General features: G+C 48.0%; 1 protein-coding gene across 3 annotated transcripts in view; it reads right to left on the reverse strand.

Annotated features, from left to right (window-relative positions):
• Window positions 1–27,458, reverse strand: part of ARHGEF10L (Rho guanine nucleotide exchange factor 10 like) — a 91,483-nt gene that overhangs the window by 53,869 nt on the left and 10,156 nt on the right. For 2 of the 3 annotated variants that reach the window (XM_063145169.1, XM_063145168.1), the window contains exons 2-8: window positions 20,914–21,012; window positions 17,859–18,140; window positions 16,916–16,943; window positions 10,299–10,390; window positions 9,996–10,079; window positions 8,100–8,269; window positions 5,642–5,744 (exon numbers count right to left, since the gene is read on the reverse strand). In XM_063145169.1, coding sequence (XP_063001239.1) covers window positions 5,642–5,744; window positions 8,100–8,269; window positions 9,996–10,079; window positions 10,299–10,390; window positions 16,916–16,943; window positions 17,859–18,140; window positions 20,914–20,950 — 796 coding nt within the window. In that variant the 5' untranslated portion in view covers window positions 20,951–21,012. Of the gene's footprint in view, window positions 1–433; window positions 536–5,641; window positions 5,745–8,099; window positions 8,270–9,995; window positions 10,080–10,298; window positions 10,391–16,915; window positions 16,944–17,858; window positions 18,141–20,913; window positions 21,013–27,458 lie in introns of all 3 variants that reach the window. The other variant, XM_063145167.1, reaches the window with a different exon arrangement.

Genomic DNA, 27,458 nt, shown 5'->3' on the forward strand with positions numbered 1-27,458 from the left:
ATGCTTACTGGAGAGGGAAGTGCCTCTGAGCATATAAAGAATTCCCTTTCCCCAACACCAATGAAGCTCATGGATCTGTGGGTACACCTTGAGTCAGGTCCACTGTGGAGGCTTTTCCCTCTAACCCACAAGGCATGTTAAAGGGGAAGGAGGGCCTCTGAGGATACACTGAGTGCATTTTCTCTACACCATCTGTTGCCATCCATGTGGACTCTGTATGAGTGTGTGCAGGACTTCCCAATTTCCCAACCCACAAGAACGTCTCCCCCTGGCAGGCTGGACAAAGAGAACAGTGCCCCTGACCATGTGCAAAGCACACAGATTCCAGGCAGGCCCCGGCCCCAGCACCACACGTAAACTCCACAGCAAACCATGCCACGCCATCTCAATCTGACCCATTGAGACAGGATCCAGGCCGGGGCCCGATCCGTACCTCTCTCCGCGCAGAGCTTGTGTGCCTTGCAGAGCTCGCCGGTCCAGGATAGAGAGCGCTTGCGTCCAACCTCCGGCTCGCTCCTGCTAGCCTCCCCGTCCCCTACAGCGAGGGAAGCATTACAGGAAAGCCACTGAGACCCGCCTCCTCTCACTTGTGAATCCAGCTGCACCTCTTCCCAAAAACATCCCCAGAAGCAGCGGGGTGGAAATGAAGGACCCCGAATCCAGCTCTAATCCCTGCCCGCCCCAGAAAGGCAGAAGGAACCTCTGAATCCTGAGGACGCTGCTTCAGTGGTCGGAAACCCAGCACCTTCCATTTTGGACTACAAGTCCCATCGTCCATGCTAGCTGGGAGCGATGGCAGCTCTAGTCCAAAGTTTCCAGAGGGAGTCAGGCTGCCTACGCCTAAGCTAGACAATGGAGCAGCACTGAAAGCTATCTTTATCCAATAAAAATAAATAAATAATAAATAAATAAATAATAACAGGAGGAGAAGGTGGAGAAGAAAGTCAGTGTTCTGAGAGCTATCTTTATCCAATAATAATAAATAATAAGAGGAGGAGGAGGAGAAGAAGAAGAAAGTCAGTGTTCCGAGAGCTATCTTTCTCCAATAATAATAATAATAATGAGGGAGGAGGAGGAGGAGGAGGTGGAGGAGGGTGGAGGTGGGAGGAGAAGAAGGAGAAGGAGAAGGAAGTGGAGGAGGAGGAAGAGGTGGAGGAGAAGAAGGAGGAGGAAGAGGAGAAGGAGGAAGTGAAAGAAGAGGAGGAGGTGGAGGTGGAGGTGGAGGAGGTGGAGGTGGAGGTGGAGGAGAAGGAGGAGGAGGAGGAGGAGGAGATGGTGGAGGTGGAGGAGGAGGAGGAGGAGGAGGTGGAGGTGGAGGAGAAGAAGGAGGAGGAGGAGGAGATGGTGGAGGTGGAGGAGAAGAAGGAGGAGGAGGAGGAGGAGATGGTGGAGGTGGAGGAGGAGGAGGTGAGAGGAGGAGGAGGAGGTGGAGGAGGTGGAGGTGGAGGTGGAGGAGGAGGAGGAGGAGATGGTGGAGGTGGAGGAGAAGAAGGAGGAGGAGGAGATGGTGGAGGTGGAGGAGGAGGAGGAGGAGGAAGAGGAGGAGGAAGAGGAGGAGGAGGAAGAGGAGAAGGAGGAAGTGAAAGAGGAGGAGGAGGTGGAGGAGGAAGAGGAGGAGGAGGAAGAGGAGAAGGAGGAAGTGAAAGAGGAGGAGGAGGTGGAGGAGGTGGAGGTGGAGGTGGAGGAGGTGGAGGTGGAGGAGGAGGAGGAGGAGGAGATGGTGGAGGTGGAGGAGGAGGAGGAGGAGATGGTGGAGGTGGAGGAGGAGAAGAAGGAGGAGGAAGAGGAGGAGGAGGAGGAGGAGGAGGAGGAGGTGGTGGTGGTCAGTGTTCTGTAGTGGTTCAGATGTTGGACTGAGACACAGGAGATCCAGGTTTGAGTCCCCATACTACCATGAAGCTCAATTGGGTGACTTTGGACCAGTCACTAATTCTCAGCCTAACCTACCTCACCGGGTTGTTGTTTTGAGAATAAAATGGAAAGGAAAAGGTGGACTGCATGGAAGCCATTTTGAGTTCCTTGCAAGGGGAGGGAAAGGTAGGATATAAATGTAATGCATAAAATAAAATTTTAAAAAATCAGAAAAGCAATAGAAGAAACTTGAAGATAAGTCCAACCTGTTCCTTGCTATTTGTGTAAGCAGATTTTGCAGACACACACAGACACACACACACACACACCAGTGAGGTTTTGCAATCGTACAGGGAAAATAGAGGGAAGTGGTGCAGGCAGACATGACTGCTCAGCTCGTCCTCTCTGCCTGGCAGCTGGGAAGGAACTTCTCAGCTTTCCACATGCGTGTATTTGTGTGCCTGTGTGTAAGAGAGAAAGGGAAGAGAAAAAGCAGGCTGTACTTTCACATCTCGCTCCTTGGAAACCGACCGGCCCTAAAACACACGTTCCCCAAAAATTAGGACGGATGTGTTGTTGTACTAGCAAACGTTCGGAGGAAGCGCGCGTGATTTGACCTGGTAGCTGAGGACGTGACTCAAGGGCAGGAAGTGCTTTTGGATGCAAAATACACCACGAAAGAGAAAGAGAGATAGAGGGAGGGGGGGCACAATAAAATATAATAAAAACAATAATAAAAAAATGAATTGAACTGGCCATCCCAATGGTGCAATTACACCACTTTAGGCTCTAGACTTAACAGTCTTACGAGGGATGTAACAGATTGGGTTTGTTAGACTTAAATCCTGTACTTTTTCCTCTTGCAACCAACCAAAGTGACTTACATGCTCTGCATTTTATCCTCTTAACAACCCTGTGAGGTAGGTCAGGCTGAGAGCCCACAACTGGCTCCAAATCACCCAGTGAGCTTCAAGGCTGAGTGGGTCCCAGGACACACGCTCTGAAGTCCTACCCTGGCGTCCAAATACAATATATCCTTCACTCAGATGCAGCAGGAAGAGAGAAAACCAGAGGTGTGACTATGTAGGTTGAATTGGGACTTCCGGAGGACCAGATATGCCCCACAGGTACGAGGTTACACACCCCTGGGGTAAAGGCAGGCATCTCTTGGCAAGGAATTCTGAAGAGCTGGTGCAGCTACCAAAAAGGCCCTGCTCCAAGTCCCCGTCAATGTCACTCCCGAAGAGGAGTGAGACCTGGAGAAAAAGCCTCCTCTGTTGACTACAGAGAAACGCTGTGGAAAAGAGTTGTGCTGAAGTTGCTCTTCTGCCCTCCAAATGGGTTTTGAATATTGCTTTTGCCACCTCATTTATTACGGTTTTAAAACCCTGTCTGTTTGAAGGATTACAGTTCACACACCCCAAAATATAGAACTCTCCAACTACCCACCATTCACACTAATCAACCCGCCTCAGTGAGACGTGGCGAAAACAGCGGGAGACGACTCGAACAAGGGAGCCAAGCCGCGTGCAGCACAAGGGAAGAGGAGAAGCCACCGACGTCACAAACTAAGCTAGCCTAAAAGGCAGAGGTGGGTAGGAAATGGAGTCCAGGCCAGGTCCCGATGTAGCTGGTTGCTGGGATTCGAATACAGGGCTGAATTCTTATGCTCTTATCCAGGGGGCAGGGACAGGATCACTGATTGGTTAGGCCTTGTTAAAAGATCTGGAGAGCCTTCCCCAAACCAGGGCTCTCCAGATGTGACAGGCAACTACTCCCATCATGCCCATCCAGCTGAGATGATGGGGATTGTAGTCCAGAACAACTGGAGGGTGCCATGGGCTCATACCTTTTTTAAAAAAATTGAGGTATGAGCCCATACCATTTGAAAATAATTCACACTCAAAAACACTCTTTAGACTCTCCTCATTCTTCGTTTTGTCTTATATCGAGAAATCCACAATGAAATTGACTGAGATCAGATTTCTATGATTTTGCATTGGACCGGACTTTTGTGAATCGCACAGAGTTTGCGGACTTGCGAGCTGGTTTTTGTTTTTTTACTTTCTGGAGTTTAGTGCTGTTCTAGTGGTAGAGAAATACTTAAATAAGAAAACACCAGTCAAAAATGCAGTTCCCCCCCCTCATAGGCTAACGCATGAAACTGCGGGAGGGAGATTTGCACATTTTTGCAAAAGCGAATTTGCACAAATTTGGGGGGGAATCCGATTCCATCAATATGTGGACAACGGAATGGAAAACACCTGACAAACTGCAAAATGCAGATGAAATGGAGAATTTCCTAACTGAGGCAGCATGTTTTGATTTGCAGGAGACCAACATGGAAATAACCAGACGGAGGGTTGTGAAATGCAAAATACCCAGAGAGAGCCAGAAACGAAACTTGAGTCATTTCGGATCAAAGTCCCCCCCTGGGCTTCTCTGCCGCGGCTGTTCGTGGGAGTTTCGCCGGTGACATAAGGGAAGCTGTCGTCATGACGTGTTAGCGAATAACTCAACAGAGGCATTTCAGAAGCCAGGCAAAACAAAGAGAGGTCTGGGACCAAAGTGTGAGTGCTCGGTCCGAGGGCTAGTCGAACAGTGTGGGAGCAATCATGTTTCTTCATTGAAATGGATGGGCCATCGATCCAGGACAGGGTTGAGGAGAGAACATCCTTCTATGGATCGCGCAGAATTAACTTAGGGTGGCGTGCCGACCTATACGTAGTCATCATTACTAGCTAAGAAGATTGAAAGGGGGATTACAGCAGAGTTCTATCCATGGCGGCTAGCTAATCGCTAAAAGGAAGTATTATTTATTCGTTTCCTTGTGACATTTATATCCTGCCTTTCCTCCAAGGAGCCCAAAGTGGGATACATGATTCTCCTCCTCCTCCTCCCTTTTATCCTCACCACAACCCCGTGAGGTAGATTAGGCTGAGAGTCAGTGACTGGCCCGAAATCATCGAGAGAGCTCCCACAGCCAAGTGGGGAACTCGAACCGAGATCCTAGTCCAATACTCTAACCACTACACTTCACTGGATCTCATACTGGCTAGGATAGCTAAAATGAATTTCCATGCCCACCTATCAACACCAATTGCGGAAGGGCTGGGGGCAAGAAACAAGTACAAATTATTTATTTATTTGTTGCATTTCTATACCGCCCAATAGCTGAAGGCTGTTTAGGACCTTTAACGAGGCCTAACCAATCAGCGATCCTGTCTGTGCCACCTGGTTAAGTGCCTAAGAATTTCACCCGTATGCTAATCCCAGCAACCAGGAGGTGCTATACTGGCCAGACCTTCAACCGTTGACTTCACGCTCTGCCTCAGGGCTACCTGAGGGCATCCAGTAGGACACCCAAGGGTAGAGATGTACGTATTTTGTAAAATCCATTCCGTCCATGTTTTGTACATTGTTTCGTCAGCCGCTCAGTAACAGAATTGGAAGCTTTTTAAAAACAAAAAGTCATTCCACTTGCGCTCATTCACAGAAGCACCAACGCGCGTCAGTTCCTGTAAAATAGCGCAAACCCGCCAGAATCTGCACGACTTGGAAAAAGCTGGACCACTGCTGAACCTGCAGTCCGGACTCCTAGAAATCCGAATTCATTGCAAATTTCTACAATACCCCTAACCGTGGCTAAAGAGATGCTGGACTCACTCCAGTTGATGCCCAGACCTCCGCTAAGGCTTTTCACTTTTGGAAAAGACTTTCTGACCTCTAGGATTTGTCTAGAGCAAGGGTGGACATCACCGGGAACGCAACGCAAGATAAAGCATGTTACCTGGAACTTCTTTCTTATGCAGAAACGTCCGCATGACGGCGATTTTGGTTTTCTCCAAGCCATCCTTTGTGCCGCTCTTGGCTGCTTTCATCAGCTGCGTCATCTGGGCGGAATCGGAAAGGCACAAAGGTTGGGGAAAGGGAAAGAAGTTAGCGGATCAGTACGTCCTAGCCAAAATCTTGTTGAATAAGATTGGTTCAATAAGAGCTCAGCAGAATTAAGACCCCCCTGGGGAGGTCCTCATAAAAAGAGATCATCTCTTTACGCAGGCACGCGACCACAAAAGTTCCGATTGATTTATGGCGTGTAAAAATGTATATCCCCCGCCCAGGGGGACTTACAAAAGAAGGAAAAAGTTACACAAACAAAACAACAACCCAGGTGGAAAACTCCAATCTGTAAAAACCTCCAAGCGGCTTAAAAGAACGCATTCAAGATGTTAAATGTTAACAATGTTAAAACATTTGGGGATTTTTTTTTAAAAAAAAAAGGTCTTTCCCTGGTGCCAAAAATTATAGCAATTATATCCACCTAGAAAGAAAGAAACTCCAGCAAATATTCAGGCTCTACGCTTAGCCCACAACGGAGTTGCGTGTTAAGCCAAATGTCTTTGCAAAGTCTTAACTTGATTGCATTTTGGAGATGCTCTCGGGGGCCGCGTTCTGGTGGTGGGAGGGGCTTAAGGCAAAAGGGGGAGGGGCCAAAAAGGACCAGCCTATTTTACCTTAAAGCTCTTTCTGCCAATAACGACAGGCAGGTATTTCAAACTTTTGGAATGGGAGAAAGAACTCCATAAAAGCTGGGAAGCTTCTAAACTATTAGGGGTCAAGGGAATGGAGGTGGGGCAAGGGGAGGCATTGGCCTCTAGGTAGGCTGGATTTGGCCCACGGGCCGGACATTCAACACCCTTGCTTCATTGGAGCATGTGACCCCTTCCCCTGCTGCCTGTAAGGAAGTCATTCCAACCTCCTTTTCCATACATCATTTTCACATCGCGTTTTTTGTGCTTTCACCAATCCTCCTGCATCCTTCGGTGTGGTTGGAGACGGAAGGGAAGCGGGACTGGCCTCAATCCCAGCCGGCGTCCCACATGACTCAACGACCCTCCCCATGGGCCAAAGGGGGGAAAGCCCCATTCGCAACTACGGCCCGCCGCAAGCTTGAAGGAACGTCGCGGTTATTATTTTTAAAAACGCCCCGAAAGCAGAGAGAACGAAGCAGCAGGCAAAAGATCCCGGCGGAAACGGAGAGCAGATTTTGCAGCCGGCAGGAGAGAAGGAAATGAACACCCAAGGTCCGGAGAGGGAAAGAGGACCGTACCTTACAGTCGTAGCGTTGTTTCAGCTCCTGCATTTCTCTCCCCCCGACTTTCAAAGCCAGAAGGTCCCTCTTAGTCCTGCTGTATCGTTCCTTTAGCCTATGAAGGTCGGGAGAAAGCTGCCAGCCGCAAAAGCCGGTGCCAACATAGGAGAAAGGAAGCAGTGGGAGGTGGAAGAAGAGGAGGAGGAGGAGGAGGAGGAGGAGAGAGGCAGAAAGACTAGGTAAGCAGCAGGCGAATCAAGCCAAGGCCCAGGCAGAGGGGAGACACGAAGTGCCAGCAAAAACCCCACAGGTTAGCAGCGGTGTTAGAATAGGGGCTAGCCGGATGTATCCCTGCCACAGCCCTTTTGGGAGTCCCAAAAAGGGGAGGATTCAGATCTTAACATCACTCACCCACCCCCGCTCCACCCCTTATCGGAGTCACGACCAGGCCATTAAAATAGAGGCAGATACTTGACTTCATTCGGAACGGATTACTAAACAAAGCAGACCACGCTTCTAGTCCTCAAGAGCATTCCCCAAACCTTTGGCACATTGGGAATTTTGAGAGTGTGTCCTGGGTGCTCTCACAAAATGGTGGCCACAGGCCGGCATTTCACCATGCACATTAAAATCCAAACGCCACTTAAATTATGGCAATTATGTCTAGATTTGCGCCTCTCGATATGAGAGTTTGCCAATCTTTTGGGGTCCGCGGGAATGTTTAGAAGTTTGAGAGAGCTTTGTGGGCGCTCTCGCAAAATGGCTGAAATGGAGTGGGGCTTGCCCATTCATAAAATGGCTGCCGTGGTCACAAAACGCCCATTTCCCAGACGGCAAAGTGGTGAGACAAAAAGAAAAGTAACCCACTTAAGAACCCAAGTAGAAGGCCAAAGGAGAAACTGACCTCTAAAAACATAAAAACACTCCCTTAAACCCAAATCAAGGTGGCGCTGGAAGGCCGAATTTCCGTGTACGACATCGGAGACCCCAGGTGTAGTGGTAAAGCAAAGGTCTCCTCATTGCTCCAAGACTTGAGTGTACCTATGCAATGTTTCACAGGTGATGTTTCCAACCACCAAATAAAATTTGGCCATATCCAGACCTTGTAAAATAAGGGCTACTGACCAGGAACTTGGTTCTCTGTCTTTCCTGTTACCTTTGGCTGGAAGGACACTTTCGGCTTCGAGGGTTCCGTCTTCGGATTATTTTCTTCCCCCGAGTCCTCGCTGTAGCTTTCAAACTCGCTGGAACTCCAGCCTAGATCTTCAGCCTCTGGCGGTTCCTTGTCGCGATGGACGTCTTCGTAAATCAGGCTCGGCTCCGAAACTGGAAGGGCAGAGAGAAGGAGACACCGGCGCTTAGTAAAAATATTGCAACACTCCAGCCAAGCCAAAACAACAGAGGTAGTTGGGTTTGGGTGCTCTAAACGAGAGCGTCCCAAGACCGAAAGGGAGAGAAAATGGTCAGTCCGTCAATATGATCAGAGACCACAAAGATATAGCAAGGTAGATCCTAAAAGAGAAGGAGGAAAGAATGAATGAATGAAAAATGAAATAGAATTAAGGAAGGAAAACGCAGACAACTGTCCGAAGTTACTTCTACAACACCGCTCTTTAGCCACGGGAGCCAAATTCGGCCTGGAGCTATTCATTTTGCCGTAGTTAACTGGAAGTGAATTAAAGCAATTTCCGCAAAGCCCTTAATGCATGCCATATTCTTCCCATGGTTAAGATCTTTCTGTAATGATTCCTCACAAGGAAACCGGTAATTAAAACCCATGTGGAGAACCGTCGACTAAAACTAAGGGCCAATGCAACACTAACTCCACCAGCAGCAATGCTGAACAGGAAGCAATAAAGCAGGCTGAACCTGCCCACAGGACTCCTTTGATTAAAGGTACAGGAGCCCGTAATCCTCAATTGCAGTTTGCCAGTCCAGGGTCAAGGTAACATTATGCTTTGTGATTGCATTTTATTGCTAAAAGAAAGAAAGAAGAAAAAGCTACAAATCCAGAAAACACAAGACGACAGAGAAAATGGCTGGAATGCAATGATTTAGCAATACCGTCCGATTCTCCATAAAAATGGAATGAACCAATGAGAGCAACTTCAGAGGGAAATGGCTAGTTTGTGGAAAGGGTTCAGTATTTGTGGATTCCTGCATTGAACAGGGGGTTGGACTCAATGGCCTTGTAGGCCCCTTCCAACTCTGCTATTCTATGATTTGTTTCAACCACAGGGTTGCTTGTGAGGGAAAGAGATATCATAGACATCAATTGAACATGCAGATCAGTGCTCAATGTCGGCGTGCCCACGATATAATCCAAAAGCCCTTGTATTATTATGCATTGTCAGAAAAAGAACAACAGATAAACATCATCTGAGCATAGCCAGAGTGTTTTTACACACCACTGTGAGTATAAATACCAGCGGATGCATTTTCTGCTATTTGGGGTTTCAAACCCCAAGTCGTATTGTATCATAGGTCTAAAAACATCTTAAAAACATCAAATTCACCTATTTTTCTTTGCTTTATTTACTTTTTTTTCAAATTAGTTTGAGCTGATTGGATGGAGCAGATCAAAATGGGTCGCTCTCCGTAACAGCTACCGAGGTATAACCAGAGTCGACCGCGTTCTACAAACTTGAACCAGTAAAGAAGACGTATGGATGAAGTCCCCAATCTGATGCCTTCCAGATGTGTTGGACGACAAATCCCATTGTCCCCATATTGGGAACTGTAGTCAACACACCTGGAGGGCACTAGGTTGCGAATCATATGTCTTCTTCAGATATTAAAATGTCCAGTCGTCCATCTGTACCTTTTCCAATATTTTGTTTATCTTTTTGCAAATTTAAATGCTTGGCCACATTTTGGACCAGGAGAACGTTATCATGATGGTGGTGACAGAGAACACCGAAGGATAGAGGAGGAGAATGGCAGCGAAAAGGAAAGAAAGACTGGGATGAAGGAGGGGGATGAGCAAAGAGGAAGCCGAGGAGAAGAGAAGAGACCTCGTATCGTAAGGGAGGCATTGTGGGGAGGGCCGTACCACGCTGATCCAGTTCCACATTTTCGTAAGGCACGTCGTCATAAATCACGTCCTCTTCCGTGGCTGGGGTGCTCAACTGACCACCTGGAACAAAAGCAACACAAGGGTGGGGGAGCTGAATTCGAGATGGGCAGGAGGAAACCAAGACGAATCTGACCACCGGGAAACTTGGATCGCCCCGGTCAGGCGATAAGCAACAGCAAAGCCTTCATGAGGACTAGAGCCCACACGCATCTGTCTTGTGAACGATCCAGAGCACCGCAGAACTGGGCCCAACAGACAGGATGGAGCTCAACGCCATACCTCGCCGGAAACTCTTCCTCTTCCAGCTGTAGGTCCTTGTCCCGGGCTGCGAGGGTCCCACCACGTCTCCATTACTGACCACTCCCAGGAACCTGTAAGCAAGAAAGCAGGCATGAAAAGCCGCCTGTTTTTCCTCCCCGGGACTTCCGCTCTCCAAAAGGGGATTCGAACCCAGGCCACAAAACAGCATCCATTTATGACCATGGCTGATTTTTTTTCCATTTCTCCCAACCCAGACCCTTACAGTTTTGTCCCTCTATGGCGTTCCTTCAAGCAAAAGCAGGACTTTATGAACTTCGCCCTTCAAAAGAACCCACTTTATAACACCTCTTTCTTCCCCAAACACCGTCATTTGACAACCTGGGAGATTAAATGCACAGCTTAAATAAATAAATACATGAAATGCATCACGGAGCCCGCCATAAAAACCACGCCTGCTTCATGAACACTGCACTGGTGCCAACGGTGGGCACGGTCGGGCCCTTGCCGAGGGGCCACACCCCAGGAGGCCCCGCGGGACATGCGCCGCCTCCTCTTTCTTGTTGTGCTTTCGTTCGTGTGCTGCTCGCTCTGGCCCAGGTAACAGAGGGGGGGAGAAGGCCTCCATGCTCACTGGGGCTTCGCCTGGACAGCAAGCAAACAGTAGGAACAATGAGAAACAGGACCAACCACAGCCAGAGACCATGGTTGGGGAGAAGACGGATTCCCCGTGGGAGGGGTCCCACAGAAGGTGCCTGACCCAAAGGTCCCCCCAGCCTGTAGCCAGCAGCTGCAAATCCCCCCCTCCCCGTGACAGCAGCACCCACATGCTAAACGAAAACCGTCCCAAATTGGCTCAGCCCACCTACCCTAAAGGCCAGCCACAGGCACATCAGTGGCATCTCCGTATTCCAAAAATCCACCAGTATTTTGACACCCTGTCTCCACTGCAATGCAGCGCAATCTCTCTCTCTCTCTCTCTCTCTCTCTCTCTCTCTCTCTCTCTCTCTCTCTCTCTCTCTCTCTCTCAGCCCACCGCTGTAAGACGATGCAAGATCAATATTTCTGCCTCCCTGGGCTGTGCCCCCCCTCCACCGCCGCTGCCGCCTGCCTCTTCGCCTCCCTTAATGGCTTGCTTTGCAGATGGGTCGAGAACAGCCTCTCCTTGGAAGAGGGAAAGGAAAATTAAAAGCAAGGAGAACTACTTAAGACGAAGGGGTCAGTGCCTCAAAGCAGCAGGGCGTTTTCCGGCCCTGCACCCGCCCTGCCTCCTTCACGGAGCCTCTGCCGGCGTGGCAGGTGGCCGAGGATAATGGGAGGTGTAGTCCAACAACACCTTCCCCCCACTTGCCGCATAATCACCGATGGCAAGAATAGCCGTTATACAGAATAGCATTAAGTGCTTTGCCCCCGGCTGCCACAGAGGGGCAGTATTGAGCTTCTGTCACTGCTACACTCATCCTGGGTGGCGCTCAGGTCCGTCCTTCCATGGACACTGGGGTGGGGGGAGAGACCCTTTCCCTTATCCCTCCCCCCCCCCCCCCGCCCATCATAATTCCTACAGGAGATCTTTCCCTCTTCTGGGAACCTCCGCCCCTGACACCACAGATCATGCTTCGTCTCCCAGATCTAGGGAGATCCACCTGGTCCATCTAGCCCAGTACTGTCAACACTGACTGGCAACAGCGGATCTCCGGGGATTCAGGCAGAAAGACCTGGAGACGCCGAGGATCGAACCCAGGGCCTTCGGCCTGCAAAGCGCGCGCTCTACCACTGAGCTACAGCCTTAAAAATAAAGCAAGGTTCCAGTCGTCATAAATTAAGGCCTGATTTCAAAGAGACTTTCCGTAAGCAGTACATAACAACAAAAGTAAAGATTGCAGGATCAAGAGTCTGGTTTTGGAGACAGGTTTAAGCCCCCTCCCATTCACCCAGAACCGCCCTGTGAGGTTTCCCTGTTCTAAAGAGCCCCCTATTAATCCCACAGTGAAGAAAAGATGCGAGTCTGTATAGGGGGGTTTCTCCAAAGTGAGGCCAACACAGCTTTCAAGGCGGTGGGCAGAGAATTTAAATTGGGGAAAACCACAGGAGAACTTCAGCGCCCATCAGCCAGCATGGCCAATGGCTGGGAATGTTGGGTGTTGTAGTCCGAAACATCTGGAGGGCACCAGGTTGGGGGGACTGAGTTAAAGGATACCCAGCCTTTCTGATCACTGCCTGTCCGCCCCACACCCCAGGCAGCTGTTTCAAAGCTGGGAAAAAAGCCCTATGGAGAGAGACTGAAAGAACTGGGCCTGTTTAGCCTGGAGAAGAGAAGACTGAGGGGGAGACATGATAACATTCTTCAAATACTTGAATGGTTGTCTCACAGAGGAAGGCCAGGATCTCTTCTCAGTCCTCCCAGAGTGCAGGACATGGAAGAACGGGCTCAAGGTACAGGAAGCCAGGTTCCAGCTGGACATCAGGAAAAACTTCCTGACTGTTAGAGCAGTACGACAATGGAACCAGTTACCTAGGAAGGTGGTGGGCTCTGCCACACTAGAGGCCTTCAAGAGGCAGCTGGACAACCATCTGTCAGGGATGCTTTAAGGTGGATTCCTGCATTGAGCAGGGGGTTGGACTAGATGGCCTTAGAGGACCCTTCCAACTCTACAATTGTAGGATTCTACAACAAAATAACATACACACACACAAATCAGGAGACCTGATAAATGTCTCCACATCAGGTTTATTTCGGCCCATGTATGTCATAAAGCTCTGTAAATATTTAGTCCTGAAAACCAAACATCATAAAGCTACAGCAGTCACAGAAGGAAACAGCAATTAGTCAACTATAAGGAGAGTCAACATGGAAATATCTAAATAATAGACTGATTAAACAACTGGCTAGCTTTCCCCCCACCCAAAAAACCCAGGGTTTTGCAACTCTCTAAAAGAACTGCAGAAAGATCCGAAGCAGTTGCAGTGCCGCTCTGGATCTTCATGAAAACTTGAGCTCCGAAACTCTTGACGGGAAAATTTAGATTCCAGTGGAAAAGTTTAACAGGCATCTTTAACCCCGGCAGTGTTTGCAATCCAAACACAGCCGCTTGTTGTTAAACATTCCCAAGCCTCCGGGCGGATTAAGAAAGCGAGCCAAGCAGTGAGCACGTGGGAAAGGAGGCGGGGAAATAACCCCAAGATGTGTGACGGGGTGGGTGGGCAGGTATTTTATTTCTGTGATCTCCCTTTGACCTCCTAGGTTAATACATCCGGCATTGTGAAACACATTAAACACCTCTCCTAAGCCTTAGGGACTGACGGTAAGAGCTTTAAGCGACACTATGCTGGTGATTTTGGGGTCCTATTTGCATTCAGTACTCCGCCCCTTTTTGCCTTTGGCCACACCCCTCACATGGCCCTCAGGCTAGAAGAGGTTCAACAGCCCTGGACTATCGAATTGCTGACCACGGTGGCCAGAAATGGTTTCCTCCGGGGGCTTGGACATTTTTCAGCCCTGGCCTCACTGAGACCCTGAAGATGCTTAACCATCTTTCGAACCTGGGACTTCCTGAATGTGAATCCTATGCTCAGCCTTCTTTCTATATTACCCAGGGATCTCCAAATGTGTTGGACTACCATCAACCTGGATGGGAATGGTAGTCCAACACGAACAGGGGGGGGGGCAGGTTTCAGAAAGCTGGTATACGCAAAGGCAGCGTGCCATTTGTTATGTTTGCAAAACAGCAAAGTAATCGTCAGTGTTCCAGCAAATTCCGGGGCAATCAGCAAAGCAGGCAAATTGCCAAGCACAAAAGTTCCAGTCCAGTCCAGGGTAAGCAAAGGCAGGTCTGGTCCAGATACAGGCAAAGGCCAACGCACAATTGAGCAGTAAGTTACCATACACAGTCCAGAAGTGGAGTCAAACGGAAAGATCAGCAGCACAGAAGAACAACCGGAAAGCGTGAGGCACAGCAGCTAACGAACAGTGTTGTTCCAGCACTGGCGAGGCTAAAACGAAACCCCCGACCCTAGGCCCCACACAGGTGCAGCGCATTGCAGGCACGCGAGCAAAAGTCCTACTCAAGAGCAGGGCCTTCCTCCCGAGGAGTCCTCCTTTGTAATCAAGCACTCCTTCTCAGAGTAGCCCTATTGCTCCGTCTCTTGAGGCAGCAATGCTCTCAGGCACTGCAGGGTTGCCCTGCCTCTGCCTCTCTTCTAGGGTGACCCTATGGAAAGGAGGACCGGGCTCCTGGATCTTTAACAGTTGCATAGAAAAGGGAATTTCAGCAAGTGTCATTTGTATATATGGGGAACCTGGTGAAATTCCCTCTTTGTCACAACAGTTAAAGCTCTTTTGTATCTGGCCACTCTAGTATAGCTCCTGCAGCTTTAACTGTTGTGACGAAGAGAGAATTTCACCAGGTTCCCCATATATACAAAGGACACCTGCTGAAATTCCCTTTTCTATGCAACTGTTAGATACACTAGCCCTGTCCTCCTTTTCATAGGGTCACCCTACCTTTGGTCACACAAGCCGTGGGTAGATATCGGTGCGTCTCCCAAAGCAAAGGATTTTGCAGCCATGAAGGGAATCGCCTTTAAAATAAGGGAAGCCACGCTTCTGCTTTGCTAGAAAAACAATGCCATGGGGTTGGGCATTGCTAGCTGTCCTAGACGGAGGATGGGCTGAACCTAGTGACCAGCCCACGTCACCCTTACCTGGAGAGGGAAACAATATTTGAGCACTTGTAAGCTAAGCTGCCAGACTAGTCCATACAAATATGAAAAAAGAAACCCACCTTGCATTCAAGGCCAGCTGCTTTCCTGCCTCCCTCCCAGAAGCTCCTTCACTTATCACCTGGGGGGCGGAGCTACTCATGGGGGGGAGGTTAACCCTCGAGTGACCAATTGCTAGAACAACACAGGTACACCAGAAGGGAGCAGTCCTAATAAAGTCGGCTGTTGGGCGAATCTCTCGATTTAGAATCTCTATAGAAATGTAATAAATAATACAGCCAGCAGTACAGCTATGTCCGGAGCTTTGAATGCTATAAATACAAACACCTGGAAACTCTATGCCGTACCTTCTGTAGGGAACAGAAGTGACCAATTGCTAGAACAACACAGGTACGTTAGGAGGGAACAGCCCTGAGGGATTCAGCTATTGGGCAAATCTCTCAATTTAGAATCTCTATAGAAATGTAATAAATAAAACAGCCAGCGGTACAGCTATGTCTGGAGCTTTGAATGCTATAAGTACAAACACCTGGAAATTCTATGCCATACCTTCTGTAGGTGACAGCTGGTGTCATTCCTGGAGAAGAAAAAAGGTTTATCCCAGAGAGTTTCGTGTGTTGTTGTTGTTTTAAAAAAGTCAACACGCAGTTGCACAGCTACGGTCACACATTTGGGGGCAGTGTCCCAGCCCCCACTGCATAGGGGGAGTCCAGTGACAGCCCAGAGAGCGGCAGGCGCAGAAGCCAAGCCCGTTTAATTCTCAAAGTCGTGATGATGCTACAATGGGAGTGAGTTTAAAATGCAAAACTGCACATGCTCAAGAGACATTATTTAAAAATTAAAAATAAAAAGCAGGATTGGCAAACGGTTTTGCTGTTGAAACATATCAGGAGTATAGAGGCAGTTTCAAGGCATGGAAATGGCGGTTTGAAGAAAACTAGGGTGACCCTATGAAAAGGAGGACAGGGCTCCTGTATCTTTAACAGTTGTATTGAAAAGGGGATTTCTGAAGGTGTCATTTGTATATATGGAGAACCTGGTGAAATTTCCTCTTCACCACAACAGTTAAAGTTGCAGGTGCCCAGCCATCTTTTAAATCTGGTCACTCTAGTATAGCTCCTGCACTTTAATTTCACCAAGTTCTCCATATATACAAATGACACCTGCTGAAATTCCCTTTTCTATGCAACTGTTAAAGATACAGGAGCCCTGCCCTCCTTTCCATAGGGTCACCCTATTACAATTGATGTAATAGACTCAGCCAACTAAAGGGGTCTCCTTAATCCCATTTAGGGTGCAATCCTACGCAGGTTTGGACTGCGAAAAAGCCCTACAACTCCCAAACCTGAGAGTTGTAGGACTTTTTTCAGTCCAGACCTGCACAGGATTGCATGCTAAGTCCAGGGTCTAAAACGACATTGCTCCACCCCAGGGAACTGTAGCCTCCATCTTCTGTCCTGCAATTGTTGCGCCTTGAATTATATTTGTCGTTTATTTGTTTTTATTGCTGAGTTTCCCTCAAGACGTGCTTTTTAATCGGCATTTTCTTTTCTTTTCGGCAAAAGGGCGGGAGAGAAATCAAACAGAATGAATCAGGTTGGAGCCTTTAAAATGTCTCTGGACTATTCAGAGCGCCTAGCGGAAACTGGGTTCAAATCTGACCACTTAGCCAGATCTTAAGACACTGAGAGGAAGGAGGAAGAGAGGGGAAAGGAGAATAAAGAAGAAAAGAGGCACAGAAGTCATAAACAGACACACCTGTCCAGACACGGATCGGGAGTGGCTTCCGGAGGTAGGGCAAAGGGGGGGGTGAGTGTTCCCCCCACCCCCTCCCCATCCCATAAACTTCAGTTCCCAGTTCCTCATTTTGTTTAAGGATCAATTCACCATGTATCAAATGAACCCACAGAGGCACTTACTCTGACGGAGTCTGCAGGCCAAGGTGATCTGCCGAAAAGGAAAAGAAGAAAGAAACCGGTCAGTTTGCAGCCGACAATCCCATTCATCGGGGGTGGAAGGATCCAGAAATGGAGGCAGCCATGTTGATCCATGTCAACAACCCGCTTCTAGCAGCTTTATTATGTTGTGTTTCGGGGGTTTAACTTCTGCAAAGCACCCAGTGAGTTTTGACTATCAGGCAGTAGAGATGCGTAATAAAGTATCTAAAGGCACATATTCTTCTGCATGGAGCTGCTCGGACCCTTACGACATCTTGAGAGGGCCTTCTCAGTGGTGGCACGCCACTTATAGAATGAATTCCCCATTCAAGAGACAGCTGGAGAGCCCTCTGTCAGGGATGCTTTAAGGTGGATTCCTGCATTGAGCAGGGGGTTGGACTTGATGGCCTTAGAGGGCCCTTCCAACTCTTCTAGGATTCTAAGAATACCAACATAGTAATCTTTTCAGCACCATGCAAAGAGCTTTCTTTTCTCCCAGGCATTTTAGAGACCCCGTTGGCAGTCATTACAAATGGCTGTTTTATCTGTGCTGTTTATTGTTTTGCATTATGTTGTATTTTATTCTTTGAAAATATTCGTTTTGGACTTTATATTTTCCACTGTTCTGTGGGGTGTTAGTTTTTAAATGGCTTGCCACCCGCCCAGAGGACATGAGTTCTTCAGTGGATTAGAAAGGCAATCAATCCCATCCAGTCCAATGTAATGATGGGAGTTGTTGTCCAACTCATCAAGTTGGGTAAGGCTGAGCTAGGGAAAGGAATGAGATGTACTGATCCTCCGAAAACAGCCAGGCTTAGCAACGGCCTGGAGAAAAGGGAAGAGGAGAAGCACAAAACGACTGACTGGATCAGGCGTGAAACCAGTTTAAGTGTCCCATGTAGACGCGCCGGCTGGCTGCTCTTACCGAGATTCGTGCTGGAGTCTGATTGGTTCAGCGGGACACGCCCCTCGAGGAGCGCCTCTTCAGCTTCCCAGTCGTCTGAGGGCTCCAGGTCATCGCTGACGCTGGACCTCCGCCTTGGGGGAGGGTCTTTCAGTGCCTCCCTAGTGCCCAGCTCCATCCGGGCATGGCTCACCACCAGCCTGCCTCCGTCCTCTTCCTCACTGTCTTCGAAATCAAAGGCTTCTCCTGCGTCGTCATCTGCATCCGTCGGGGTCTCCGGAACGCCTGGCACAGCCCCGTCACCTGCGCAGAGGCGAGAAGTCAGTGGTGAGTCAGGGCGGCAAGACCGATTCTCGACGGTGGGCCCGTGCTGGGGTGTGGGCCCCTCAGCCAGTGCCCGCTCATGTCTAACCTTGACAACGCCCATGATTACTAACGCTTGCTAGGCAGGCAGAGAGCCAGTGAGCAAGGTGGCTGCAGCGGCATGGCCGGCTTTTCCTTTTCAATGCTGTTATTAGAGTGCGTTTTATTGTAATCCTGTGCTTTTATTGTTAGGCTTCTAGGGCAAAAAGGAGGGTGGATAAAAAATAAATACAAGGAAAGAGAGAGAGAGAAGGAGTTTTGATCAGAGTAGAGAAAGTATTCCCAGGCATTTGATGGCATATGATGGGCTATTTCAGGGATGGGAAGAAGAGGAGAAAGCATCAATGGCTCTATGCTATCTCCAGGCAATACATCTATGTAACCAGTTGCTGGGGAACATGGGCAGGAAGGTGCTGTTGCATTCCGGTCCTGCTTGTGGGATTCCAGTGGCAGCTGGTTCACTGTGGGAACAGAACGCTGAACTAGATGGACCCTTGGTCCAATCCAGCACAGCGCTTCTTACGTTCTTCTATCTCCAGCTGTTTTGGACTTCAACTCCCAGAATCCTCTGCCAGCATGGCCAATGTTCAGGTATGCTGAGAGCTGATGTCCAAAATATCTGGAGATCTTTCTGCCGCCCCCTCCGCTGTTTAATGCAGTTGAATAGTTCATGGCTGCCTGAGGTTTTAACAGTTTTATCGGGTGGTTGTATTTTACAGGACAACCCTTTAAGGATGCAATCTTGTGCATGTGTAGACAGAAAAAGTCCTACAACTCTCAGCAATCCCCAGCCAAGCAGGGAGTCATAGGACTTTTTTTCTGTCTAAACATGCACAGGGTTATGGCCTGAACTGCTTTAAATTGGGTAGGTTACATTTTATTGCAAGTCAACTTAACTCTCTTGAAGATGTAGTAGTAATAAAGCTTTATTGTTCCAACCCATGGTTACAACAGGCACAACAATACCCCCAAAAAATCATACATTCGAGGCCAGAAATTTTGCTCTTTACCTTTGGGCTGTAAGACTGAAGTTCGCCAATGCCGATATGACAGTATTGTTGTTGCATGTAAACTGAAAGTGCATCCTTTTTAAATCAGACCAGCTGGACCCATTCACAGAAAAACGATCCAAATATTTAGAACGAATTTCAGAATAGATCGGGCAGTAGAACAAATAGTGAGGCAGACCCTCCACTTTGCTGCCACGGCAGGGGCAAAGTCTCAAGGCATAAGGAATTTGATTTAAATGCACTGCTGTTTTCATTTGTCGCATCTTTAATCGCGGAAGGGCTGATCTGAGACGAGGGTTGGAAATTAAAGTCAGGTAGCGTTCGCGTTCAAATTTAAGCTTAGTCTCTAAGATGATGATGATGCTACCTGATGTTCTTACATTTCTAATTTTGTGTGTGGAATGTGTGTGTTTATATCTGGGATGCTCTTGCTGTCTTTTGTTTCAGGCTGTTGTTAAACGCACAGGAGCAAGGCTTGTAAAAAAAGTTGGCCGCTCGGAAAACGCAACACGTGGGCTCTGATCTGCCCGGTTTCTCTCTCCGGGTCAGTTTGGAACACAGGCGGTTCTGAAAGGCCCTCGGTCACACCATATCTAGTTTCTGCCTGCTCCCGATTTAGCACGCACGCCTGGCCTCGCTGCGACCAGCTGCCAAAAAAGCCAGGGATTAATCCCGCGGCGTAAACATCACGGCCACCTGCAAACCTGTCTAATGACAGCGCAGTTTTGGAAGAGGCTGCTTCTCTTTCGGCCTGCTAATCGCCCCAAAGAGGCATAAACGGTCGTCTGGATTAAATGCAGAGGAAAAACAACTGTTTGAGAGTTGTCAAAAGATTAGCCCGAAACAGAAGCGCCCAAGCAATTCTGTTTCACTGGAGCTGTCACATGCAAGCTTTCGGGTTTCACAGGACACTTTGTCAGGCAGAACGGAACGGCAGCCCAAAGAGGAGATCCAGGGAAAGCAAGTGAGGGGGACAGTGACCGAGATATTTGCGACACTGATTGCGGGCAGCAGTTTGCAAAATGATGCATGTTGCATTCAGAAATGTTGGGGTAAATGATAACTGGAATGACGTCTCAGCCCTGGGACACGTGAAGAGGTAACGAAGACCACCGAGTGTGCCCAGTATTGCATGCCTTCAAAACACCAGCTCCCGTCTCTTTTTAGAGATTAATCACTTATTCACGGAAAAACAAAGTGAAAGGCCAGGAGGACAGAGGCCGAGGGATGCAGAAATGTGCTGACTGAAAATGTCCTTCGTCCAGGAAGACTTCTCCAAACCCCGCCCCCTCTGCATTCTAAAGTTTTAGCAAAACTTGTGAGTACTTTTTTGTTTCCTCAGCACCAATAAGGATTTGAAAGCAGCTCTGAATTTACAAGAAAGCTGGCTTTCCTCAGACTTTTACAGAGTCGACTAGAGTGGTCCCAAGACACATTTGGGGCCATTTGCCGGTTCCTTGAAAAATGCACCCGGGCCCCTTCTAAATTCAACATGCTCTCAACAGCAACAATGAGGTCTAGAAACTTGTTCTAAGTTTACATAAAAGCTGAATTTCTCGGAACTCGTGTAAGAACAGCCAGATACATTTGGCACTGTGGGGAAAGTTTAGGGCGTTTTGGCAATTGCTAGATAACTTCTGACACCTTGATTTAAGAAAGGAAAGAAAGAAAGAAACTGTCTCTATGAGGCAAGATGGTGATACCTAATGAAGGACCTGGTGGTGGTTGGGAGGAGGCCATGGCTTTCTCTCACACACACTGGTATATATTTTTTCTTTTCTGGCTTCGTCTCAGCCGTTTTCCTAAGAAGAAAGGCAGACAAAATTTGTTTAGAAGAGATTGTCTTCTTCCAAGAAGCAATTCTCTCTCGTATCTTTCCCCATATGCTTCCTCCATCTACTACCATCCTGAGATCCCACACCTCATAATTCCAGGCCCCGAATTTTGCATTGTTGCCAAAGCTGCGGTTCAAGGAATCGTGCCAAATGCATGCGCTAAATTAGCTGAGTTGATCCATATAATTTCCACTCACATTTCCGAACATAGCTACAGAGCACGCTTGGACAGCACAAGGTCTTCTAGCCCTTTTTCTCTCTGGTAATGAGCTCTAGAAACTTACCTCGCCTTTCAAACAGAAGCTAGGAAATGGAGGAAAATCTCAACTTGCCTTCCTACAGCAATGCATTGATACATCACAGAGCAGTGATACGTGAGTATCTTACATCCTACCAATCACTCTACGAAAGAATCCCATCACGATAGAAACAAAAAGCAAAGTTCTTCTGAAAAGGACATTTACGAGTTTACGAATTCGGTTCTTATATTTATCATTTACGGTAAGTTTTATGGACATAAAAGAAATCATAGCTGTACCGTTGGGAGTCAATTTTATTGCTGTGACTTTAAAACCACAAACAAAAATAACCATTCCATTAAAAGTTGAAGATGGAACAAGACGGCGGAGTATAAATTTTACTGCTACGGTATCTGTAAAACTGGGAGATGATAAATAAAAAATGGCAGTAGGGTTATTGGGAATAAAGTTTATTGCAATGATTAAAGCACAAACAAAGAAATTAATTCTGTTCATAGTTAAAATGGTTTCCACTAGCATGCAATAAGGTCACAGATAGATAATTCGTGGCAAGTAGAGTCAATTCTTCGTCATTGATAGGAAAGTTCCACGTCCCACATAGACTACTTCTGCATTCCACCGGTGGTACGTGTACCACCGGTTGGGAACCACTGTTATAGAATACACCACACCCTATCGATCACCCCTCGATAGGTTTCTGTAAAGCCCCCCCCCAAATCTAAAAATTAAATATGGAAGAATATTGTCCACAACACCAACCCATTACACCCTGAGCAAAACTCACCCACCAAACTGTTCCAAGGGAAATTTAATCAGCCATTTGAACCCGGCCAGCATTCTAGCCCTCATTGAGGCCGTTCCAGATTTCCGTGGAGGAAGAAGCAGGAAAAGCTCTCAAATGAACCGCAAAAGGCTAGCAAGGTGTTTCCCAAATAAACTGTCAGCTGGGAAGTTTCCACGTCAGCTATTAACTCACTAGCTGGCCTGTGGCAAGTTGCAGACATTTCCTGATCTGCCATTCCTGGTTGGATGTGGAGACATAAAAGGAGGTTTCTACATAAATCTTTGTCAATGTACAATGCAGAGATTGATTGAGACAATTTGCAAAACGTGGATAATCCTGACCCGGGAGCCTCACCTAGCGTCTACTGTTAGCCCTATCGCATAAAGATTGGGGGTCGGAGAAATCCCTTCACCCAATTTCCCAGGGGTCAACATATGGCACAGTCCAGACAACCCCTCAAGAAGCAGTGTTCTCGTAGAGCTATCAGATTTTGCAATAGCCTTAACTTATTTGACCCAAAGTGACAAACCAATCTTTCTCCCTCCCTCCCTCCCTCTCTCTCTCTTTCTCTCTCTCTCTTTAAAAAAAAAGAAAAGCAATTAGCAATTTGCACCAGTTATTTTCGAAGCGTGGAAGAGGGTGGATTTAGTCGGCTAATTTTCTGCCATCATTTTCAGAAGCCAGATGGTGGTTAAAGGGAGACACAGAGAGAAAACACATAAGTAGCTCCAGAGGAAACCGGTCAGGTGGCAACCATATGGCAGCTGTCAAGGACTAAGCGGGCTTCCAAATTTTCGTAGCCGCAAGACAGCCAAGAGCAGAGTCAGCAAAACTGTTCCCCATGTGCAATGTCGCCTCTGTTTGTGGCAAAATGACATTGCTTTCTGGAAACTCTAGGCCCTGTGTGAGCTTTTTCTCCCCGCCAAACAAACTTTTCACTTCCCAGACAGAATTTAATTGTCCCTCTTGTGTCGCTGGGAGTTCTCCCTCACCTTGAGTCAGGACAACGTGAACATGCCATGACATCACAGAGAATGCCAGCCAATGACAGGGTGCCGGATGTAGCCCAACTTGTATTGACAGATTTGGCTGTGGTACACTGTGATGATAGAGGTGCACATTTGTAGCATTTTGCATTTAAAAAATGCTCACCCCAGATTACTCCATGCTCCCAGACCATAGGAAATTTATCCTCCCTGCTCCATCTCTGTCCTGCATAGGACTCCAAACACCCCTAAAGTGAGGAGGCAGATATCACGGAGCTAGACCGGATGATCCGTTTGGATGGCCATTTCCATGCACGAGACCCCGACTGCAATAGTGATTTGGGTTGTTTTGAATTCTTTGATTGGCCATCGCTTTGGCACCACTGTGCTGGAAAGCAGAACATAAATCTCGTAGATATTTCGGGAAGGGGGCAGCTAAAAGGAAGGTGATGGTGAGAAAGAAGAAAAAGGGATACGGATTGTGGAAGGAAAGATGTCATAGGAAGGAAGGAAGGAAAATATGTTATTGTTTTACTCTGTACAGCACCATGTACACTGATGGTGCTAAATAAATAAATAAATAGATTATGGAAGATTGTGGAGGAAGGAAAGATTGAAGGTTGTGGAAGGAAGGAAGGAAGGAAGGAAGGAAGGAAGGAAGGAAGGAAGGAAGGAAGGAAGGAAGGAAAACAGATTAAGGAAGGAAGGAAAAGATTGTGGAAGGAAGGAAGGAAGGAAGGAAGGAAGGAAGGAAAACAGATTAAGAAAGAAGGAAAAGATTGTGGAAGGAAGGAAAACAGATTAAGGAAGGAAGGAAGGAAAATAAATTGTGGAAAGAAGGAAGAAAAGAAGAAAAACAGATTGTGGAAGGGACAGAGGGAAGAGGAAGATTAAGACTGAGGGGAAAGGAAGGAAAGTTGTGGATGGAAGGAATCATCTAATTTCTTTCCTTCCTTCTCTTCTTTTTTCAAAACACATAGAAGACAAATTGTGGGAGGAAGAATCAAACTGTGCAAAGGTTCACATGCAAACATGCCCTACAATTCAGTGCTGCTCCTCTTCCCAGGTTGGATTAGAGAGGAGCCCACACAGCACATTTTGAAGGCTCTGGGGTTCATCCCCCCCCCCTCCCCAGTTACGGAAGGGGAGCGGATCACCTTTGGGGGTCAAATCCGGATCTCGCGTGTCTCCCCTGCCTGTCATGCATTACAGCCATTTGGGCAGACAGACGCTCCTATCATTTTGGGGTGCGGCTTGGATCCTCAGGGGGCGCGTCAAGCCCTCCCAAGCAAAGAAACTTTGGTAACCATGCAAATAGTTGCAAGAGGAGCAGCACAGAAACCAAACACGTCTGGGAGCCAAGAATGTCCCTGACCAACCCATTCTCCCAGTAGAAGGTTATTTTCCCGGAGAGCAGAGCCCGAAATTGCTCAGTCCTTGGAATTGTGTCATTCTCACCCAAACAGACTGGGGGGGAAGCAGATGAGGGACTTGGACGGGAAACTGAAGGATGTAAGGAGAGCCCTGCTGGATCGGGCCTCTTCATCCAGCGTCCTGTTTGTCACAGAGGCGGGTGAAATGCCTCCGGAAAGCCTCCCAAACCAATGACAAGAAACAACTTCATTAGGAGTGGAACCTCCACATTCAGAGATAGTCTCTCTTTGAGTAACAGGCGCTGGGCACAAGCAACGGAGAAGGCCATGGCTTTCAAGTGCTGCGTGCGGGTTTCTCAGAGGCCTCCGGCTGTCCACTGCCAGAAGCAGGGTGCTGGGACTAGAAGGACCTGAATTGCTCTGACTCAACAAAGCCGAACTTCCATTCCTCAATGCTCCTCCCTGACACCCTGGAAGGTTATCACAGCAAAAGTCCTGGCCCGATCTGTTGGCCAGACGAGAGATGGATGCAGGGAGTAAATTGTCAGTGTTTTTTTAAAATTTATTTTCTGACTTTTTTGCTTGCTTACTGCATAGGAGGGGGAGGGGCACTGGTGGGGTTTTCTCCTTCGGCTGCCAAAATAACTTAGCTGGAGAAAGGAGGAAAGGCATTTGCAGCTCCCTCACAGGCAGCAAAATCTCTTGGGCCAGCCCTCCTTGCTTATAAGAACTTTATCTAGGAACTAGTGCCAGATTTTGCCACTGCTGCTTCTTTTTTCCTCCTCCCTCCCAGTCCCCTTTCCTCTTGTGTCGTGTCTTTCAGATTGTCTCGTGCCTTTTTGACTACAAGCCTGAGTCCAAGGACTGACTCATTCTTCATCTTGGTAAGAAAAGGCATTGGGATTTTTTTCTTTTTTAAAAAAAGCTAGATAGAACCTCTGTGTTCAGAGAAGCAGATCTCTGAAAAACCAGAAGGAAAACAGGAGAGCACTGTTGCGTGCAAAGGCGTCTGGCCTGGCCACTATGAGAACAGGACGCTTGGACGAGAGATAACCTAGGCTTGATCCAGTAGATCTCTGTTTACATTTTTATGACTCCAAGCCGTTCTTGCAAATGGTCATGTTGCCTTCCAGCCCCGGGTCTTTCAAAGCATCTCTACCCAAACAACTGAGTAAGCTTTTTCGTCACCTCCTCTTTCTCCCACGGATGTCGCAGCTCAAAAAATGCACCCGGCCTGACGAGCCGGCCTCTTCTTACCCTCCGGAAGCCAAGGAACCATTGTGGATCCAGACCTCTGATCGGGAGGAGAAAAGAGTAACCCAGACCGAAGCTGGAGCAGGGGCTGCATCACTTTGAAACTGCGTCCAGAAAGAAGCAAAGGAGTGAGAACAAGTATAGTTTGAATTTCAGAAGAATGAGGAGTAGCCCTTACAGCAGGGATGGAGCTGCGGGAGGGTCCCGATCCGTCCCTGCCAATATCTCTGATCAGAGATCAGGGATTTCCCCTCCTCCTCCCACACAGCACATGAGACATTTAAAGGCCTAATGGGGGGGGGGGATTTTGAAAGGGGTCACTCCAGGGGAGGGGAGGTTGAAGGCCGTCTTTAAAAGCAGCGTCATGCCTGCCATAAGCATTATCGTAGGAACCCAAGACCATGGCATCATCACCGAGGCAAAGAGCGCCTCTGAGCATGGGTGGATTTCTCAACCTGCCGCAGCTGTAGGATGGCGAATTTCGCATATCGGCCGGAAAATGCCTGCGGCCTGGCGGTACACACACACACACACACACATACATGCTTCCTGGGTAGTTCCAATCCTCCTTGTCAGAATTGTGCACACGCAAATGTTTCTGGTTGCAAAGGTTAAAGAGAAAGGGAAGGTCATTTGTCTTTGCAACAGATTCCCTGGATGTAAGCGCTTTCCCTGGGCTAGCTCAGATAGTTTGCTCCTGTCAGGCATTCCCGCCCTCCGCAGGTGGCAAACCTCAGACTTCCTCTTCCTCTGCATTGCCTGGCGTTTCATATATATATGATTCTTAATTCCTTCCGGCTATGCCTCCACGAAACGCATTTTCCTCTGATGGCCAAACTTCCACGGAAAAGTTGCCTCCAAAGGAAACTGCCTCATACGAGGGTGACCATCTGGAAAGGAGGACAGGGCTCCTGTATCTTCAACAGTGTATAGAAAAGGGACTTTCAGCAGGTGTTATTTGTATGCCCTGCCCTTTATATTAGAGTGACCAGATACAAAAGAGGGCAGGGCTCCTGCAGATTTAATTGTTGTGATGAAGAGGGAATTTCACCAGGTGCTGCATGCGTACAAATGACACCTGATGAAATTCCCTTTTCTATACCACTGTTAAAGATACGGGAGCCCTGTCCTCCTTTCCATACGGTCACCCTACCTAAAACTGAGCTAGGCAAGTGCGTCTCCTCTCTCTTGCTGAAGGCTTTCCTCTTTTTTTGGTGGTCCATTTGGTGTCAACACTGATCTGCACTGATTTCTGGGCTTTCCGTCCGACCGGAAAAGCAGGGCTCGTAAATTTGTGGGCTTCATAAACGCAAGATGCAGCCACCGCCCCCAACTCAGAGATTCAATTTCTAGAGATCTCACCACACACAATTGAAAGAATTAAAACAACTCTAGCATCACAAGCAGTTAATGCAACCGAAAGTTGCAGAAACGATCGTTTCTGGAAAGGGATGAGTGAGTGGAGCAATCAGATTTTTGTCCCCTTCTGAAAGTTGACCATTTCGGCTCATTTCCTGACAGACGTACAGTGAGATCCTATGCACATATACTGAGAAGTTGCACTGAGTTCAACGGCACTTACTTCCAGGTAAGCAGGCGTAGGACTGCAGCCCTTTTACAGATTGCAAGAAAAGGAATGAAATCTTTTCCAGGACTATTTCTGGAAAACATATTCAGGACAACATCCACAAAGTCCTTTTTTGCTTTTCACAGCCATCTGGCCTCACTGTTTTGGTGTTTTTCCTCTTATAACCAT

Source organism: Elgaria multicarinata, chromosome 20 (assembly GCF_023053635.1).
Source record: "Elgaria multicarinata webbii isolate HBS135686 ecotype San Diego chromosome 20, rElgMul1.1.pri, whole genome shotgun sequence".
Taxonomy (NCBI): domain Eukaryota; kingdom Metazoa; phylum Chordata; class Lepidosauria; order Squamata; family Anguidae; genus Elgaria; species Elgaria multicarinata.